Source organism: Protopterus annectens, chromosome 2.part1, assembly GCF_019279795.1.
Source record: "Protopterus annectens isolate FY-2018-M chromosome 2.part1, PAN1.0, whole genome shotgun sequence".
Lineage (NCBI taxonomy): Eukaryota > Metazoa > Chordata > Ceratodontiformes > Protopteridae > Protopterus > Protopterus annectens.
Genome location: NC_056729.1, coordinates 1,691,821,178 through 1,691,839,211, shown reverse-complemented (window position 1 = coordinate 1,691,839,211; position 18,034 = coordinate 1,691,821,178). Strand labels below are relative to the sequence as shown.

At 42.1% G+C, this 18,034-nt stretch overlaps 1 protein-coding gene across 1 annotated transcript in view; it reads left to right on the top strand.

Annotated features, from left to right (window-relative positions):
• The window catches only part of CLSTN1 (calsyntenin 1), a gene marked incomplete in the record, with an annotated part of 1,072,885 nt that overhangs the window by 480,931 nt on the left and 573,920 nt on the right, over positions 1–18,034 (top strand). The window contains 1 exon segment of the mRNA XM_044063129.1: positions 10,970–11,091. Coding sequence (XP_043919064.1) covers positions 10,970–11,091 — 122 coding nt within the window.

Here is an 18,034-nt window from a genome sequence, read left to right as displayed (position 1 = left end):
ATTCTCAGGCCTCTACTGAGACTCATTCAGATTCCGGTATGCCGCGAGATGCTTCTTCGACTATGGAACCTGCGGATGTCTCTACCTTGGATGGGTCTGGAGCCGCTGTGCAGGCACTGGCTTCTGAGGGTGTATTCAGGCCTACAGACATTCATATTAAACCTGTGCCATCTTTTTCATCTAGGCCTAAAACTTGCACCACGCCTAGAACACCGGCGACCAAACCGCAGGCCCATATGCCTAAAAAACAAATGCTTCGAATGGCTCAAGACCTCATTACCTTGATTAGGGGAAAGCAGCCTTCCCCTCTAAGAGACCTAGAACTGATTTTCTTTCTGCTTCTTCTGTTCAGGAATCTGATTTTTCTGCACCTTCTGATTACCAGGATTTGCCGTTATCTACTTATGAGGATCCTGATGCAGAGGATTCCATTCCCTCTGCTTCCCCTCCAGAAGATTTTTCTTTCGGTGAAACCTTGCACACTCTTAGGGAGCATTTCCGCTGGGAAAGCCAGGATTACTCTGACTCCAAAAAGAGGCTTAGGGAATTCTTACTCCTACCTCAACCCAGACCTTTAGCTATCCCTCCTGTTCTGGACATTGTAGATGATGCTTTCTTGGAATCTAGCCTTTCCCCAGACACTTTACCTCCAGCTCCCAGAAATATGACAGGCATTAGAGTACCTGACTCTCACAAGTTCCTCTTCAAGAATCCTTCTGCGGATCCAGAGACGGTTTCCCCAAGGACCAAAAGGCATTAAGGCTACTGCTGCCAAAACTCCAACCCCTTCTGATGGAGATTCTAGAGCCTTAGACAGATGGGGTAAGAAGGTATACACTTCTGCTTCTTTGGCCATCAGGGCTTTAAATTGCCAGTTTCATATGTTAAAGTATCAGCAGCATGTTATGGGGCTACATAAACAGAAAATTATATTGATTCCTGACTGTACTGAACACACAGAATTACAGGATTTATTGCATTCTGCAGAACAAGTTGGTAAACATTCTTTGCAATGTGGTTTTGACGCTTTAGAAGCATCTTGCAGGGCTGCTGTCACTGGGTCTGTACTTAAAATGCATGTTTGGCTTAAGGAACAAAACTAAATTACTGTAAAAGCTAAATTACTGGATGCTCCCTTAAACCAAGACCGCCTTTCTGGCAACAAAGCAGAAGTAGTCCTCAAAAGGATGGACGAAAAAGCTAAATTTATGCAAACTGTACAGCCTCCCAGATTCAGTAGGCATTGACCTTCTAAGAATTGGCCCTTTCCAGTCCCTTCTAGGTCTTTTCAGTCCAAACCCAGGAACAGCAGACCACCTAGACTTACAGTCTCAGGCTTCACACAAACCTAAGCAGTGGGGGGCTCCCACTTCCAAAACAGGGAGTAAGTAAGCCATCCCCCTACGGAAAAATGGCACAATGACTTAACCTTAACCCTTCCAAGCCTTGCTCTACTACTTTCCCCCTTAGGAGGAAAGCTCGCCCTGCATGCAAAAAACTGGGAACTCATTACCCAGGACAATTGGGTTTTGAACACACCACACACACCACAAATCCAGTCTCACATAGACCTATCGCATCAGCAAACCAAACACACAAACACACAAAAACATACTCGGAGGCTCTAAATAAAAATCTGCCTAAGCAGCAGAGACCTTCAAAGCAGACATCCAAGCAGCACCTACCACAAAACAATATCCATGTAGCACATAGCTCACAAAGTCAGTATGCCACCCAGTCACAGCCCTTAAGGCTAAACAACACACCTAATACACTTGTAATAGGCGACTCTATTGTCAGACACACTGACGTCCCACTCACCAGGATGAACAAGGAGAAGGTCACTGTAAGCTGCCTGTCGGGTGCCAGGATCCGCCACATAACACAAGCACTCTGGTCACTCCAAAGCAAGTACAAGTATGACTCCGTCATTGTCCATGCGGGTGTGAATGACCTGAGATGTACCTCCCTGGACTACATGAAAAAAGACGTACAAGAGCTCTTTGATCATGTAGCCCAGGCCGGTATGACCCTGACCTTGAGTAGCATCTTACCCTCACCAAGAATTATGCCACAGTATAAAGACAAAATTATCAATTTTAACAATTGGCTAAAGTATTGGTGTCATTCAAAGGGGATCCAGTGTCTGTCAGCCTGGGATGACATGCTCGACAAGCCACGTTGCTTCGCTAGGGACGGCTTGCACCTGTCACCCCTGGGTTTTCGAATGCTGGCTAAGGCTCTTGCCTCCCCCATAGTGCCTTTTTTAGGCAAGGCTCAAAAGACAAACCCACCCCCATAGACAACACAAAGAAAAAAAAAAAAAACTAAGGGTAATGCTGCTCAACGCCAGAAGTCTAAACCTCAAGATGCACACACTCAAGACTCTCCTCAGTATGGAGAATATCGATATCTGTGCAGTAACAGAAACCTGGTTCAAGGCTCCCGAGAGCACCCCAGCACTACCAGGCTATATTTCATACCATGCTTTCCGGCCCCAAAACTCAGACCAAACCAAAAAAGGAGGGGGAGTATCCATATTTATCAAAGATACCCACACCTCCAGGCTAGTGGCACTGCACGAAGCTTCGGAGACCATCCATGTGCAACTAACAGTGGGCAAAACTGCCTTCCAGTTTGTAGCCTGCTACAGACCACCCTCCCAAGCACAGGAACCTCACTTGGCTTTCCTGACATCACTGGAGAATATGAAGGTCTCTCCAAACACTATTATATTGGGTGACTTCAACTACCCAAACATCGATTGGGAAAACTACTCAAGCCCAAACACCCTCGCCCAACGGTTCCTAGAATTTATAAACTCAAATGCTATGGAACAACTGGTCACCATTCCCACAAGAGGGGAAAACATTCTGGATCTGGTCATCACCAACATGGGGTCTCTATGATCCACACCAGAGGTATACCCCTCATTGTTAAGATCAGACCATAAACAAATCTCACTGGACATCCATATTCCGTCCACACCCCTAGCCAAGGAAACCACAGTGAAGAACTTCTCAAAAGCAAACTTCACATTTCTCAAAACTGAGGTGGAATCCTTCAAAGCTCCCGGGTCAGTGGACAATACAGCCCAAAATGCAGAATCCTTTACAAAAGCATTCTATGGACACCTACAGGAATGCATGGAGCATGCTATCCCAAATAAAACCAAGACTCAGTCCTCCAAAGGCAGGGGACCTGTCTGGTGGACCCCGGTCATAAATAAGCTATACAACAGAAGGAGAAAGCTACTACATGACAGAGCAAAATCCCAAAAAGGGAAGGTGTCACTGATCAGTAATAGCAAGAAACTACGATCCCTCATAAAATCTTCTAAGGCCGCTTTGAAAGAAAAATTGCACAAGACACTAAAGATAATCACAAGGCCTTCTTTAGTTATGTCAAAAACATGGGAGACAAATCCCAGATATGCTCTGAGTTAGTGCAAAATGACAAAAAATTCACTGAACCCACAGACATTGGCAGAAAGGTTCAGTGCAACCTTCTCCACCCCTTCCTCCCCAAAAGAGCAAATGTCTATCACAACAGAGTGTAGCCTTCCTGAGATCACAGATGCACAGGTGAGAGCTGCCCTCTCCAAAGCTAAAAACACAGCATCAGTGGGACCAGACGGTGTCCTGGGCTGCGTCTTAAACAAGCTCCAAGAAGAACTAAACCCTCATATAAAGTCACTGTTCAATCTCAGCCTTACTACAGGATATGTTCCCAAGGAATGGCGTACAGCAACAGTGGTCCCACTCCACAAAGGTGGTGCCACAACAGACCCCGGAAACTATCGCCCTATAAGACTGACTAGCCTGGTTTGCAAAGCTATTGAACGTATCATCATGGAAATCATAAACAAAGACATTGGGAACCTCCAGACACTGGATCCTACCCAATTCGGCTTCGTTAAGGGCAGATCTTGCCTCTTGAACCTGGTCGACTTCTTTGAAACAGTTACCAAAGCCATAGATGAAGGGAAGGTAGTCCACACAGCCTACCTGGACCTCGCAAAGGCCTTTGACACAATACCCCACTCGGGCATCATAAATAAGCTCACCAGCTTAAATATCAACCCCTGTGTCACAAGATGGGTTGCAAACTGGCTCAGGGATAGAACCCACATGGTCAGAATAGCAGGTGCCATGTCAGACTCTAAACCAGTTACAAGTGGTGTCCCACAAGGCTCACTCCTGGGACCTCACTTGTTCGGTATATATTTCTCCGAGGTACAGGCTAACATGGGTGGACTATGGCTGACCAAGTTCGCAGATGACTGCAAATTGGGTGCTATAATCGATTCTCCGACTGACACAAGCATCCTCCAAAAGGGTCTCTCAGAGATGGATAACTGGTGCCAGAGCCATGGCCTAAAGCTAAATGCCAAAAAGTGCATAGTCATCCCCTTTGGAAAAAACAAATTGCCCACAAATTACCACATAGGTGGTAATCCATTAAGTACGGAAGAAGTAATTAGGGACTTGGGGACCCAAGTAGATAGCAATCTCTCCTTTGACAATCACGTTGCCAAAATGGTTAGAAAGACCTATATAGCCCACCTTATCATGAAAGGGTTCACATCTAGATCAAGAGAGGTCATTGTGCCCCTCTACTCATCATTTATCAGGCCCATAATTGAGTACAATGCCCCGTTTGGGATGTACCTTACCTGACACCTTCAGCAACTGGAAAGACCCGAAAATATCTCAGCAAGAGGATCAAGGGGCTCAAACAGATGCCCTATGCAGTTCGGCTAAAGAAACTCCAGCTCTACTCAGTTGTGTACCGCCTACTCAGAGGCGATCTGTGTCTGACGTATAAAGCCATGTCCAACCCAGAATTAATGGACATGCTTCACCTCAGGAAATCTAAATCCCTTAGAGCTACATGCTCCAGGGACCTGAACCTCAGCACAGAAATAAATAGGACAAGCTGGAGGGACAGATTCATATCCCAGAGGCTCCCCTCACTCTGCAGCAAAATCCCAATCCATGTCAGGCAGAGCCCCTCACTGACCCTCTTCAAGAGAAATCTTGACGAATGGATGGGAAGATCGTATGTTTACCCCCTGGGATCTCTTCTGTGTCGCTGCTTGACAGAGGTACAGTAAAGAAACCTTAAAAGGGCTACCTGCTGTGACCTACTATACAGAGGCACAGTCAACTAATCTAAAAGGATGGCGAAAGCCAAACATACTCTGGCTAGGCTTATAAATGCCCTAGGACAGATAGCCTAGTATCAACTTATGAACATAGTTTCCCAAGGATACAGATTCCACTTCAACACCCTACCAACACCAAATAGTTGGCCAGACCTACCCTCAAATCAGTGGGCAGAGGCCCAACAGCAGGTTCTGTCTCTCCTCAATATCAGGGCTATTCAGCCTGTCCCAGCAGAACAAAGGGGACTAGGCTTTTATTCAAGACTTTTTCTGGTACCCAGAAAAGACAACTCCTGGCATCCTATCCTGGACCTCTCTATTTTCAACACCTTTCTGGTAGTTCCAAAATTCAAAATGCTAACTCTGCAACAGCTTCTTCCCATGCTAGCCAAGGATGCCTGGCTGGTAACCCTAGACTTAACGGAAGCTTACTTGCACATCCCAGTAAGGGAATCTTGCAGGAAATACCTACGTTTCAGGGCAGGCTCCATGCGCTGTCAGTTCTCTGCACTTCCCTTTGGCTTAACTACTGCGCCCAAGGTATTCACAAAGTGTCTAGCTCCAGCCATTGCATTTTGCAGACCGAGAAATATTAAAATTTACCTATATTTGGACGATTGTCTGATTCAGGCAGAAAGCCAGGACTTGCTATTTCAACACCTGGCATTCGTAAAGAAACTTCTAACCTTACTGGGGTACACCATCAACGAAAAGAGATCTCACCTAGTAGCCTGCCAACAGATTGTATTCCTGGGAGCAAGCTTGACCAGAACTTCCCAGATGACATTCCTCACTCCAGAGAAATACGTTTACTTCGCAACCTACTTCAAACTATTGGCCACAAAACCCCAGCTGTCTGCAAGGAAAATACTGCAAGCCCTGGTGTTCATGGCCTCTTGCATTCTGCTAATTCCATATGCAAGACTGCATATCAGGAAACTCCAGTGGTACCTAAAAGCCTATGGTGTCAACATTCTCAGGACCTGGAAACAATGATTTCTATCATTCTTTGTATCAAGACAGAGTTCCTTTGGTGGGCAGAGGCCTGCTACCACAACAAGGGACTCCCTTTCACTCTACCCCCTGCTGCCCAAACCCTAACAGACGCATCAGACTATGCATGGGGGGCTCACAGGGCAGTGCATTCGGGGCAAATGGGAACTGAGATAGATGCACCTGCATATTAATCAAAAAGACATGTTAGCTGTACAGAATGCTCTAACAGCCTTCAAAGACCATATTCTTCTAGGACAACTGTTGGTAAAGACAGACAACACCACAGTTATGTGGTACATAAACTGGCAGGTGGGAACCCACTCGTACCCTCTCTGCAGACTAGCCATGCCTCTGTGGAACACAGCCTTGAGTTACCAAGACATCTGCAAGCTCATTTCCTGCCAGGCATACTAAATTCACTGTCAGTCGACTTAAGCAGAAATATCATGGACCCACACGAATGGAAACTAGATGCCAAAATATTCAACCTCTTGAAGAACAAAAGGGGGACTCCAGAGATAGACCTGTTTGCCTTCCCTCAGAACTACCAGTTGAACAAATTCTGCACAAGAATTCCCCACAGCCAAGCTTGGAAAGTGTCTGCCCTGTCCTTTACGTAGGAAAGCCTCTCCGTTTATGCCTTTCCCCCTCTGCCTCTCATCTCGAAGGTTCTACTAAAGATCAAACAGGACAAGCCAAGGACAATACTGATTGCACCAGACTGGCCACGACAGCACTTGTACCCCCTCTTGTGCAGTTTGGCACTGCTACAACCATGGCACCTGCCTCAGACCCCTTCCCTGATGTCCCAGCAGGCGGGCCCGATTTTGCACCATCAGCTTCAAACCCTGAACCTTGCAGCCTGGCTAATTCCTTGAGCTCTCTCTTAGCAGCCCTCAGTAAGCAGGTACTGGATGTCATTCTGGAGGCAAGAAGGCCTAGTACTGGAAAATCCTATGCTGAAAAGTGGAACCGATACTGTTCATGGTGCCTGGCTCAGGGATGGGCACAACGGTGCCCAGCTTACCTCAGATTCTGCAGTACTAGACAGAAATGCTCCACAGGGGCCTATCCTTCTCGTCAATTAAAATGTATGCCTTTGCTATTTCAGCACATTATAATACAGAGCCTCCCCTTTATTCTCACCCCTTGCTAAAGCAATTCCTTAAGAGGGGCCAAAAATTTAAGACCCCCCCCCCCAGGAGAGCTCCCACTCCAGCCTGGGTCCTTAACTTTGTATTGGAAAAGCTCACTCTTCCACCCTTTGAACCAGCGGCTACAGCTGAGTAGAAATTCCTTTCTTGGAAAACAGCTTTCCTTCTAGCCATCACTTCAGCAAGAAGAGTGTCTGAATTACAGGCCCTCATGACAGTGGAACCCTTCATCTTCCATGCAGACAGGGTTTCCCTCAGGACTAAACTGACTTATTTTATGCCCAAGGTGGGGTCTTCTGTGGCCCTAAATCAGTCCATTCATTTTCCTACTTTTTTCCCTAATCCGCAAAACAAAGGGGAACGAATACTGCACTCTCTGGACATGCACAGACAACTTAGATTATATTTGGACAGGACTAAGCCTACCAGAAAATCTGAGCAGCTGCTAGTTCACTTTGCTGCAGGGGCAGAGGGGAAGACCATTTCAAAGTAATCCATTTCCAAATGGATAAGCCCATTGCATTCATTTCTGCTACAAGCACCATGGGAAACCTACCCCACAGGGGATAAGATCACATTCAACCAGGGCTGCATCTACCTCTGTGACATGTCTCAGAGGGGTCCCTACCAGGAACATCCTAGAAGCTGCTACCTGGAGCTCTGTACATACCTTCACCAAGCATTACCACTTGCCTATCTTTTCTAAATCCAGAGCTGGATTTGCACCTGCAGTCATGCAGGGATTAATAGCTGCCCTTAATGCTGTTTAACTTCCTCCTCCCCCCTTCCTTAGCTTTGGGAATCAACCCAAATGTGATGACTGCAACAGTGAAACACGAAGAACATAGTACAGTTGTGTACACTTACCGTAAATGTAGATGTTCGAGTGTATTCACTGTTGCAGTCCTGGTTACCCACCCTCCAACCCCCTGACTTCTCTTGGCTCTACCTCTCCTTATGGTTGGTATGTCTATTTTTTCTTGTGTACCATTTAATTGCTTCCTGTTATGGGGGCACCTGACATCTGGGGCAAGACAAACTGATGTAATGGCGTTGGCTGCATGTTTTATACCTCTGACGTCAAGGAAGAAGCGACAGCATTCGACGCAGAAATCCGAAGACTCTGGTATTCAGGCCGACTGAGGGCTACCTGTAGGCAGATAACTCAAATGTGATGACTGCAACAGTGAATACACTCGAACATCTACATTTATGGTAAGTGTACACAACTGTACTTTTTGCTTTCCATTGCCCTATACTTTGCTGGAGTTCTTGATCAGAGTCTGCCTGTAATGCCACATCATCTGCATACAGCAACTTTGTTGATCTGTCCTCGCCAACCTGTTTGCTAATGTAGTCCATCACCAGTATGAACAGCAGTGGGCTCAGAGCTGAACCCTGGCATACACCCACTCCTGCTGAGAACCCCTCTGTGAGGCCAAACACTGTTCGTACTTGAGACATTGGGTCCTTGTACATAGCCTGAACTAATTCTACCAATGTTTGTGGGACTTCGAACCACTGCAGTACTTTCCAGATCAGCTTCTTTGGGACCTTGCCATATGTTTCTCCAAGTCTAGGAATGCCCAGTTGGACTCTTTCCTCATCTGTAGCTTCTTCTGAACTGTCTGTCTCGCTGCAAACATTGGGTCAGTTGTGCTGCATCCTGATCTGAATCCAAATTGCTCATTTCCCATCTTATATTCTTCGAGTCTGCGTATCCGTTTATCAATCACCCTCTCCAGAACTTTCATGCAATGTGATAGGAGTTTGATGCCTCTGTACTGCCCACAGTGGATGTCTGCTTTGTTTTTATACACAGGCATGAGTATGCCTTATTCTGCAGTCATCTGGGATACGGCTTTCTCTTCACACTGCTATGATTACCCTCAGGAGCCATTTCTCCCTCATCTCACCCAGCATCTTTATCACATCTGCTGTGACCTCATCTGAGCCTGCTGCTTTTCCTGACTTCATTTTTCTTCGTGCTGTTCTTACTTCTTCTAGGGTGGGCTCCTCCTCTTCTCTCATTGTAGGTTGTTCCTGGGGCAGTGTTCTTCTCTGTTTGCACTAAGGTATGCTAGGGGTCTGCATGACTGAGGGAATCAGCAACTTCTGCAATTTGTCCTCCACATTTTCACCAGATTGCCTACATTTTAGCATTATCTCTTGGGTCTCTGTTTTTGGCAAGTTCCTTGAGATTTAGAGTCTCAAGTTTCTTCTTCTTCTCCTTGATTTGGTTTATCAAAGATGCTAATGCAGAGATGTCCTGATGTTGTTTAAACACACTGTTAAGCATAAACTATTTCTGTTTTGCTATTTTTTATGTCAAATACAGTTCCAACTTTTTTAAATAGAGCTTAAAGAGCAACAGTGTTGAAACCTGTTGAAACCACTTCTCTCTGACTGTTGTGTAGTTTTTTTGTGGACTGCACAACTGTACCATCCTGCAGTTTGTGGCTCGAGTGTGTGTTTGTGGTGTGTGTGTGTGTGTGTGTGTGTGTGTGTGTGTGTGTGTGTGTGTAGACCCAAACCATTCAAAAATAGTGATTTTTACATTTGAGAGGCTCTACACTTTGCTTGCTCAGTTCAGTGGAAATGTATTAAAATATTATACATCACACAGTTTTGATAAGACCTTCTCTTGAAGACCATTTTTAAACTTCAGATAGGGATGCAGTGTAAAACTTGTCCAAACTGGAAATAGTCTCTAGTAAAAACATCATCTTCTTCCCGTATTCATTTCCATTCAGCCATTAACACACATTAAACAGACAGAAGTAAAACTTCTCCCAAAAGTAATAAAAAAAAAAAGAAATTCTGCTGGAAATCCCTATATTGCTTATTACATAATTAGTAACCATAACTATCTCTGGTTCCATTCTAATAATTTGACATTCTCGTTCTATTGAAAGTGAATTCCTATAAGGCGTGTTTTACCTTTCATTCATTTTCCATTTGCTGTTTTTTTAACAGGTACTACAGACCCACCTGCAAATACTCCATGCCCACTTTTGGGGGTGTCTGCTCTCATTTTGCCCTTTAAGATCTCACTCAGCTATCATTTTCAGAAAACTGTCTAGTTCCTTCTATAAGACCAACGCCTAATGGAAGTTGTGCTTGTATTTTGACTTTTCTAGGCTTTATACCTAGATTATTCAGGATTGTCATTGTCGTACCCCCCCCCCCCAAAAAAAAAAGGTGCTGCTTAACTTCACTGGTTCCAGCCACATGTGGTAACCTTTTTCCTCCTGTACATTGTATCAGCCTAGCTGTCATTTCATTCTGACATTCTTTTTTGTTGTTCCTTTCCATGTTGTTTAGTTCCCATCTTTAATGTGACTATTTGATGTGCTCTCGAGTCATTTTTTATGACGTTATTGAATTTCATCTATTTGCTCATTGTTTCTGAGTTTAATGTACTTACTGTACAACTTCTTACAGTTCCCTGGATTTCATCTGAAGAAACAGCCCCTGCCTGTTATGCCTGTCTAGGTAACAACTGACTTGCTGAATAGAATAAGTTTCAAAACTTAACAGAAACATGTAGACATTACAAAAGTCTTCAGAGGTAATTCTAGTAAGGTACATTTTAGGTATAGCAAAAAGTAACTCTTAAGTACTGACTTGTGTTCCTTTGTGTTCTCAACAGCAATGAATCGGCACCATTATTCTCTGTATGTACATAACTGCCGACTGGTTTTTCTGTTCCGACAAGATCCGTCTGAGGCAGATACCTACAAACCGTCAGAATTTCACTGGAAGCTGGAACAGGTGAGGCTTGTTTGCAGTACAGTATTTTTTGTATTTGATATGTCCTCTTCTTCGACTTCTGTTTCCAGATATGAATGCTGAAGTTTATTGCTTTTCACCAGTTTGTGAGGAGTATTTTGACATGCTGGAATCCCATGTGGTTTTACATCTATATATATACATATATATATATATATATATATATATATATATATATATATATATATATATGTATATATATATATATATATATTTATATATATATATATATATATATATATATATATATACACATGTATATATATACACACACACACACGTACATATATATATATATATATATATATATATATGTATATATATATATATATATATATATACACACACACACACACACACACATATACACATATACATCTATATATATATATATATATATATATATATCTATATAAATACACACACACATACATATATACATCTATATATATATATATATATATATATATATATATATATATATACATTTAAAGTAACGGAGTCTTTTTAAATTATTGTACTAATGCAGGTACAGCCTTCCCTGTGAAGTAGCATAAAAGATACAAATGCAAACACATGCAAGTTGTTCTGTTAAAGTTTATATGGTTAATTAACGTTTGACTTCAAGAATTACAGGGGCATCTGATGCTTGTTTTTATGATTCTCCTGCATGCCTGCAAGCTTAGGTATACCTAGTTCTTGAAGGAAACGCTTATGCCCCATTAAGATTCATTTTGGTTATTTATTCTGTTACTTACCATATTTCATGCTGTTTGGTAACCCCCAAATGAGCCGGTATATTTTTAACCACGTTGTTTTTATATTTTTTCATTAGTTATTTCGAGCATGGTAAGAAAAAAGCTTGAAGTGATAGCAGTTTGGTGTTAATACTAGAAAAAATCTTACATATGTTAGTTTAGCCTTTCAGTTACAATAAAAGTGTCAAAAAAAGGACTCGTCATTGAAATGTTGGTGCTGACTAGCAGAAACAAAAAACAGACCACAACCCAGAAAAAGAGCCTCTCTACGATTGCTGTTCTCCTTTAAATTTTTGTGGCTAAAACCTTATCTGCCGCATAGTGCCTTTTTAGGCAGTGCCAGCCTGACCAACCGACATAGCTAAGCCAACTCAACATACTTTTAAGGTGTTATTGCTCAATGGTAGCAGTCTAAACTAGAAACTCCCCTCCCTGCAAATTCTGCTCATCTGGGAGAATGTAGACATCTTTGCAGTTACCAAGACTTCTGTCTGCCCTTGTAAGCCATTTTAAGCTGAGCTAGTTTCCCTTCAAAGGTGAGAATCAAACCATGTGTCTGTGAGATAAACATATTAATCCATGTTGGGGGTTGGCATAATGATTAAAGTTACAGAGGGCACCCTGGCAGTGCAAGGTTGTAATGCCTTACAGACATGTAGACCAGCTGCTGCACAAGTAGAATTTAAAGGTGGAAGAGTCTCAATATATGTCAGATATACCCACACCTCAAGGCTATCAAGTAGTATGACAAACTTGAACTTCTCCACGTCCAACGTACCATAGATAGTCTAGTATCATATCATTGCAAGCTGTAAGAGGTGGCATTACCACATACTTGAATGTATTAGAGACACTCCCCATTCAACCCAACTGAATGTTCATAGGTGACTTTATCTACTTCAACAGTAACTGGGAATCATGAATGACCTCAAACATGCAGGCCCAGAGATTTCTGGACTCTCACCACAAACATCCTTAAACAGCTAGTCTACATGGCCATCAGGGGGGAGCAAATGTCCTTGATCAAGCTCTCACAAACTGGGGGGCAAATATATTTGATCTGGTTCTCACAAACACTGGGGAATGATGCAATCCCCCTAGTATAAAATCCTTATTGGTCAGGTCGGACCACAAAGCCGTCTCTTTAGAAATAGCTATTAAGCCTAGGATACCAGCTAACCTTGGAACATTTAAAAACTATTGCAAGGCTGACTACATCATATTAAGCAACAGTTTAGCAAACTTCCAAGCACCCCTAAACCCTGAAAATGCAGCTGCCTTTGCACAGTTGTTCACAGAAAGAAAGTAGGAACAAATTTTATTTATTTTTCTCATATACATAGAAAGCAGTACATTCCTAGGTAGATAAAAGGCATCCAGTTCAGGAGACCATTTAGTAGCCCACTCCACGTTCCTGGTTGCTCTTTCCAGGAACGTTGATCATTTACCCAGTAGGCAAAAGAAGGTGGAAGGATTCAAACTCTGTACCCTTGAAACTGGAAACAATTCATTAATAAGTCAGAGTTTTAGTCCTCTGTGCCAACTGCCAGATATCGAAGATTGCTGCTAGAGTAACAGATTTTGCATTAGCAAGGATTTTCTGAAGGAAACAAACTGAAGTGTACTTGGCTGTCTCTGTTTAGTCATTGTAGTCCGTAGTAATTTACAAGAAAGCCACAGATTTTTTCAAGTAACAGACAAAAATACCTCTCAATTTCTTTGCTGAAGAATTCTGGAGAAAGACAAAAATAATAGTGGGACAAAGGCTCAAAATGGGAATTTTTTTGTAAGTATTATTTTATGCATCTGTCTAGTGGATATACCTGGTAAACAGTGTTCCTTCCCCAGAAGAAAGCCAGGAGGACTTGCTCAAAGTCACGCATTAGTCATATGAAAATGGGAAGGATTCAGATTCTGTACTTTTTTGACTATAGGAAGCAGTGCTAATAGCTCAGAGCTTTAAGTGGCAGATATAGGTTTAAAATGGCCCACAGGGGCAGTTAGTTAGTATTAATCTATGAACTGTACTTCACTTAAAAAAGTTAACAGAACATGGAGTGTTGTGTGGGCATGTATTTTCTGAACAATATAAACTATGAAACTTAATACTGTGGTCTTCAGTGATTTACAAGAAAAAAAGTAAAGTGGGACAGGACATAAATATGAGACAAAAGCAGAGATGTTCTTCAAAACTGGAGTCAGATAAGAAGCAGACTGCTCTAATTCACTTAAGTTAACAGAGCAACAGATATTTCATCAATATGCATTTTCTAAAAAAAATAGTCTCTTATCCTGAGTAACATATTCTAAAATGAAGAAGTTAACAAGGGTCAAGCAGCTGGCGAAGAGGATTAAGGCCCCAAATTTTTAAGCTGTTTCTTCTAGTCAAGGATCTAGGGTTTGGCTCTTTCAGTCTTTGTCTGCTGTGTGACTCTGACCAAGTCACTTACCCAGACAGTACTCCTACTTTATCTGAGCAAGTCACTTACCCAGACAGTCCTCCTAGTTTACCCGCGCAAGTCACTTACCCAGACAGTCCTCCTAGTTTACCCGCGCAAGTCACTTACCCAGACAGTACTCCTAGTTTACCCGCGCAAGTCGCTTACCCAGACAGCACTCCTAGTTTACCTGAGCAAGTCACTTACCCAGACAGTACTCCTAGTTTACCCGAGCAAGTCACTTACCCAGACAGTACTCCTAGTTTACCCGCGCAAGTCACTTACCCAGACAGTACTCCTAGTTTACCCGCACAAGTCAGTTACCCAGACAGTACTGCTAGTTTACCTGAGCAAGTCACTTACCCAGACAGTACTCCTAGTTTACCTGCGCAAGTCACTTACCCAGACAGTACTCCTAGTTTACCTGAGCAAGTCACTTACCCAGACAGTACTCCTAGTTTACTCACGCAAGTCACTTATCCAGACAGTACTCTTAGTTTACCTGAGCACATCACTTACCCAGACAGTACTCCTAGTTTACCCGCGCAAGTCACTTACCCAGACAGTACTTCTAGTTTACCTGAGCACGTCACTTACCCAGACAGTACTCCTAGTTTACCTGAGCAAGTCACTTAACCATGTAATGCTTCTTGGTTGTCTGAGCAAGTTACTTAACTAGACAGTGCTTATAGTTTGTCTGAGCAAGACACATAAAAAAAAGGATAATGCTTCTGGGTTACCTGAGCAGGTCAAATGACCAGATAGTGTTCCTGGGTTGTCTGAGCAAGTCACTTACCCAGACAGTACTCCAAGTTTGCCTGAGCAAGTCACTTAACCAGACAATGTTTCTCGTCCCAAAGCGGTAGAACAAAGTAGATCTCAACTGGGAATTTCATGTTTTCTAACACTTTTATTGTTTTTCTTCGACTAAAGAGTGTTTTTATTGCTATTGACACAGTGCAAGCTTGTGGTGGTGTACCTTGAAGATTTTTCTACTTAAAAGTGTTTTTTTGGTTGTCTGAGCAAGTCACTTGACTAGAAAGTGCTTATAGTTTGAGCAAGACACTTAAAAAAAAAAAAAAAAACAATGCTTCTGGGTTACCTGAGCAGGTCATGTAATCAGATAGTGTTCCTGGGTTGTCTGAGCAAATCATTTAACCAGACAGCTCTTGGATTGTCCCTGAAGAGTTTACATTTTTGTCTGTCAAGAGTAATTATGAAAACTAAGTGCCTGGCATTAGAAACCACCTTAAGTCCATAGGAATCCATTCCCTTTATCACTGCCCTTGGCAAGACACACATGCACACACACAAACTTCTTGTCAAAACCAGCAGCAAGTAATGGCATGGTAGCAGTAATGTGGAGCCCACAAACTACTGCGATAACACAGAAATAAAGTGACAAGTACTTACAGTAGTAACATCATGGAAAGGAAGTCATATGGCATTTTGAAGTGAGTGTTTACAGTCGTACTTAACGGCCAGAAATACCCACTAAGATCACAGAAAGCAAGCAAAGAGTGCTTACAGTAGTAGCAAAGTCACTTAAAGCAGAAAATACAGCAGTGTACATCTAAAAAAATTTCAGAGAAGTGAGAGTGCTTCAGAGAGCGTAAGTGCTTAGAGTAGTACTAATGGCAGCAACAGCATCATATCAGAATCACTGAAAGCAAGTACTGCATTTCTTATAGCTGTAGTGCAGTATGCTGTTAAAAAACCTCAGAGAAAAACGAGTGCTTTTATGGCAGCAAAGAAACATTGTGACAAAACCACAAAAAGCAAATACTGCACTTCACATGGCTTAAAGGCTTGCTTTACCATGTGGAAGCTGTCACGTTTGCTTAATTGATCAGCCCCTGAGAGAGCAGAGCCGCAGGAAGGAAATTTTGTTGGGAGATGGGTGAGAGTAGAGATGGGAGTGGGATGCGAGTGAGACAAGACAGATTTTTAATGTTTGTTGGGCACCCAGCCAGCACTGGATCTTCAGCAGCTGCCCAGTTCACCTTGTGCAGGATCGGGCCATCATGGTCATGCTGCCCTTTGCAAGATTACGCATAAGAACATACAGTGCTCCCCAAGATCAGTTGAAAATTCCACTTGCATACAAATTAAATTAAAAATAAATGCCACATGGATGCCGAACAAGCGTGCTTTACCAAATACTTTTAATATGAGTTCAACACTTTCTTTCTCAATCATTTTTATAAGAACAACTTCAGAACTAAAACATACAAAATTGCTTCCTGTTAATTAATAACAGTAAATAATTATGTGACACATTTCCCCTAGCCATTTTACTACTTAAACCAAATCTGTAAACAATTATGTGAACATTAAGTAGTCCTTTTAAAAATAGGAAGAGCTATTCAGTGTGTTCCGAAAATGTTTTCTAACTAGTGTTCTTAAAAACATATATTGTCTGTAAGTGCATTGAATTAGTTTTTGATGCCCTTTTTTGTAATATACTAGTAATAGGTATAAAATTATTCCAACCCGGTGGCTTTGATGCATTTAGCTTTAGCTGCCAATGCAGCTCTCTATATTCTAGCCCCTCTTCCCAGCAACTACCTCTCTCAAAGCTATAAATCCTCCCAAGAATAAAAAAAAAAAAAAAAAAAGCTAAGTAAACTTGGAGCAATCTAAAGAATGCCTACATAATACTTTTGTTGTATCTTTTTTTCTTATGCCATATGCATGCTCTTATATCGTAGTACAGAGGGATCTCTTTGTGTTTTTTTTTTTTAAATAGAATATGGTATGTGCTATACAGGTTGTCAAACTGTGCTACTCGTAGCACAATCAAATTTACCTTTGCAACCAGTAACCACTAAGTAGCCTTCCACTGTAACATTAATACTGTCCAGGAAAACAATTAGAACAGCACCAAATAAGACTAATAATCCAAAGAAAATGTGCTGAGCAACGGAACGGAGATCCACAACCAATCGGTTTAAAGTTTTATTCAAGCCACCAAAAAACGAACACAAAAAAACAGTTGAACATAAATGCCTTAGCTTGTAACAATGTGTTTTCGTCCTGTTAAATTAGACTTCATCAGATGACCAGTACAACCATGTATTTCTCATATTTGTATTAACTTCAGTTAACTAAAATCAATGAGAATACATTCTCTACATTTAAAACAACCAATAAATATGTTAAAAAATCCCATTATTAAAATACACCCCACCTTATTTTCATTTACCCATCCTTGTATAGTATGAATATTCATGTATGAATACAATGTTAAGCACCATATTATAAATCTTTTTCTTATGTAAATGTGAACTGAATTGACAGTGTTTAAATATATTAAAAACACTTTAAAATGATATTTATTAGTTGTTTTAAATGTAGAGAATGTATTCTCATTGGTTTTAGTTAATTGAAGATCTGAAGTAGTTACTTCATTTGCTCTGCAACCTGTGGGTATCGGATCCAACTTCGGATCCGAGCCGGCAGCTTACCAAGCTCCAAGATCCGAGCTCCTAGCTCCTCCCCCTACCCATAATCCCCTGCTACCAACCACATTACCCCAGATCGTTTTTTGCCGCGGCTGAAGAAGCTTTACTTTTGAAGAGCTCCTGGCTGGGTGAGATCGTTTCTTTTTTCACCAAAAAGTTTTCAAAATCGTGTGCGTGTGGTAGTAAACCATCTACCCCTTTTTAGTGTTAGTTTTTAATTTTTTACTGGTACAGTTAATTAGTTTTTCTTTGTCACTCCCTCTCC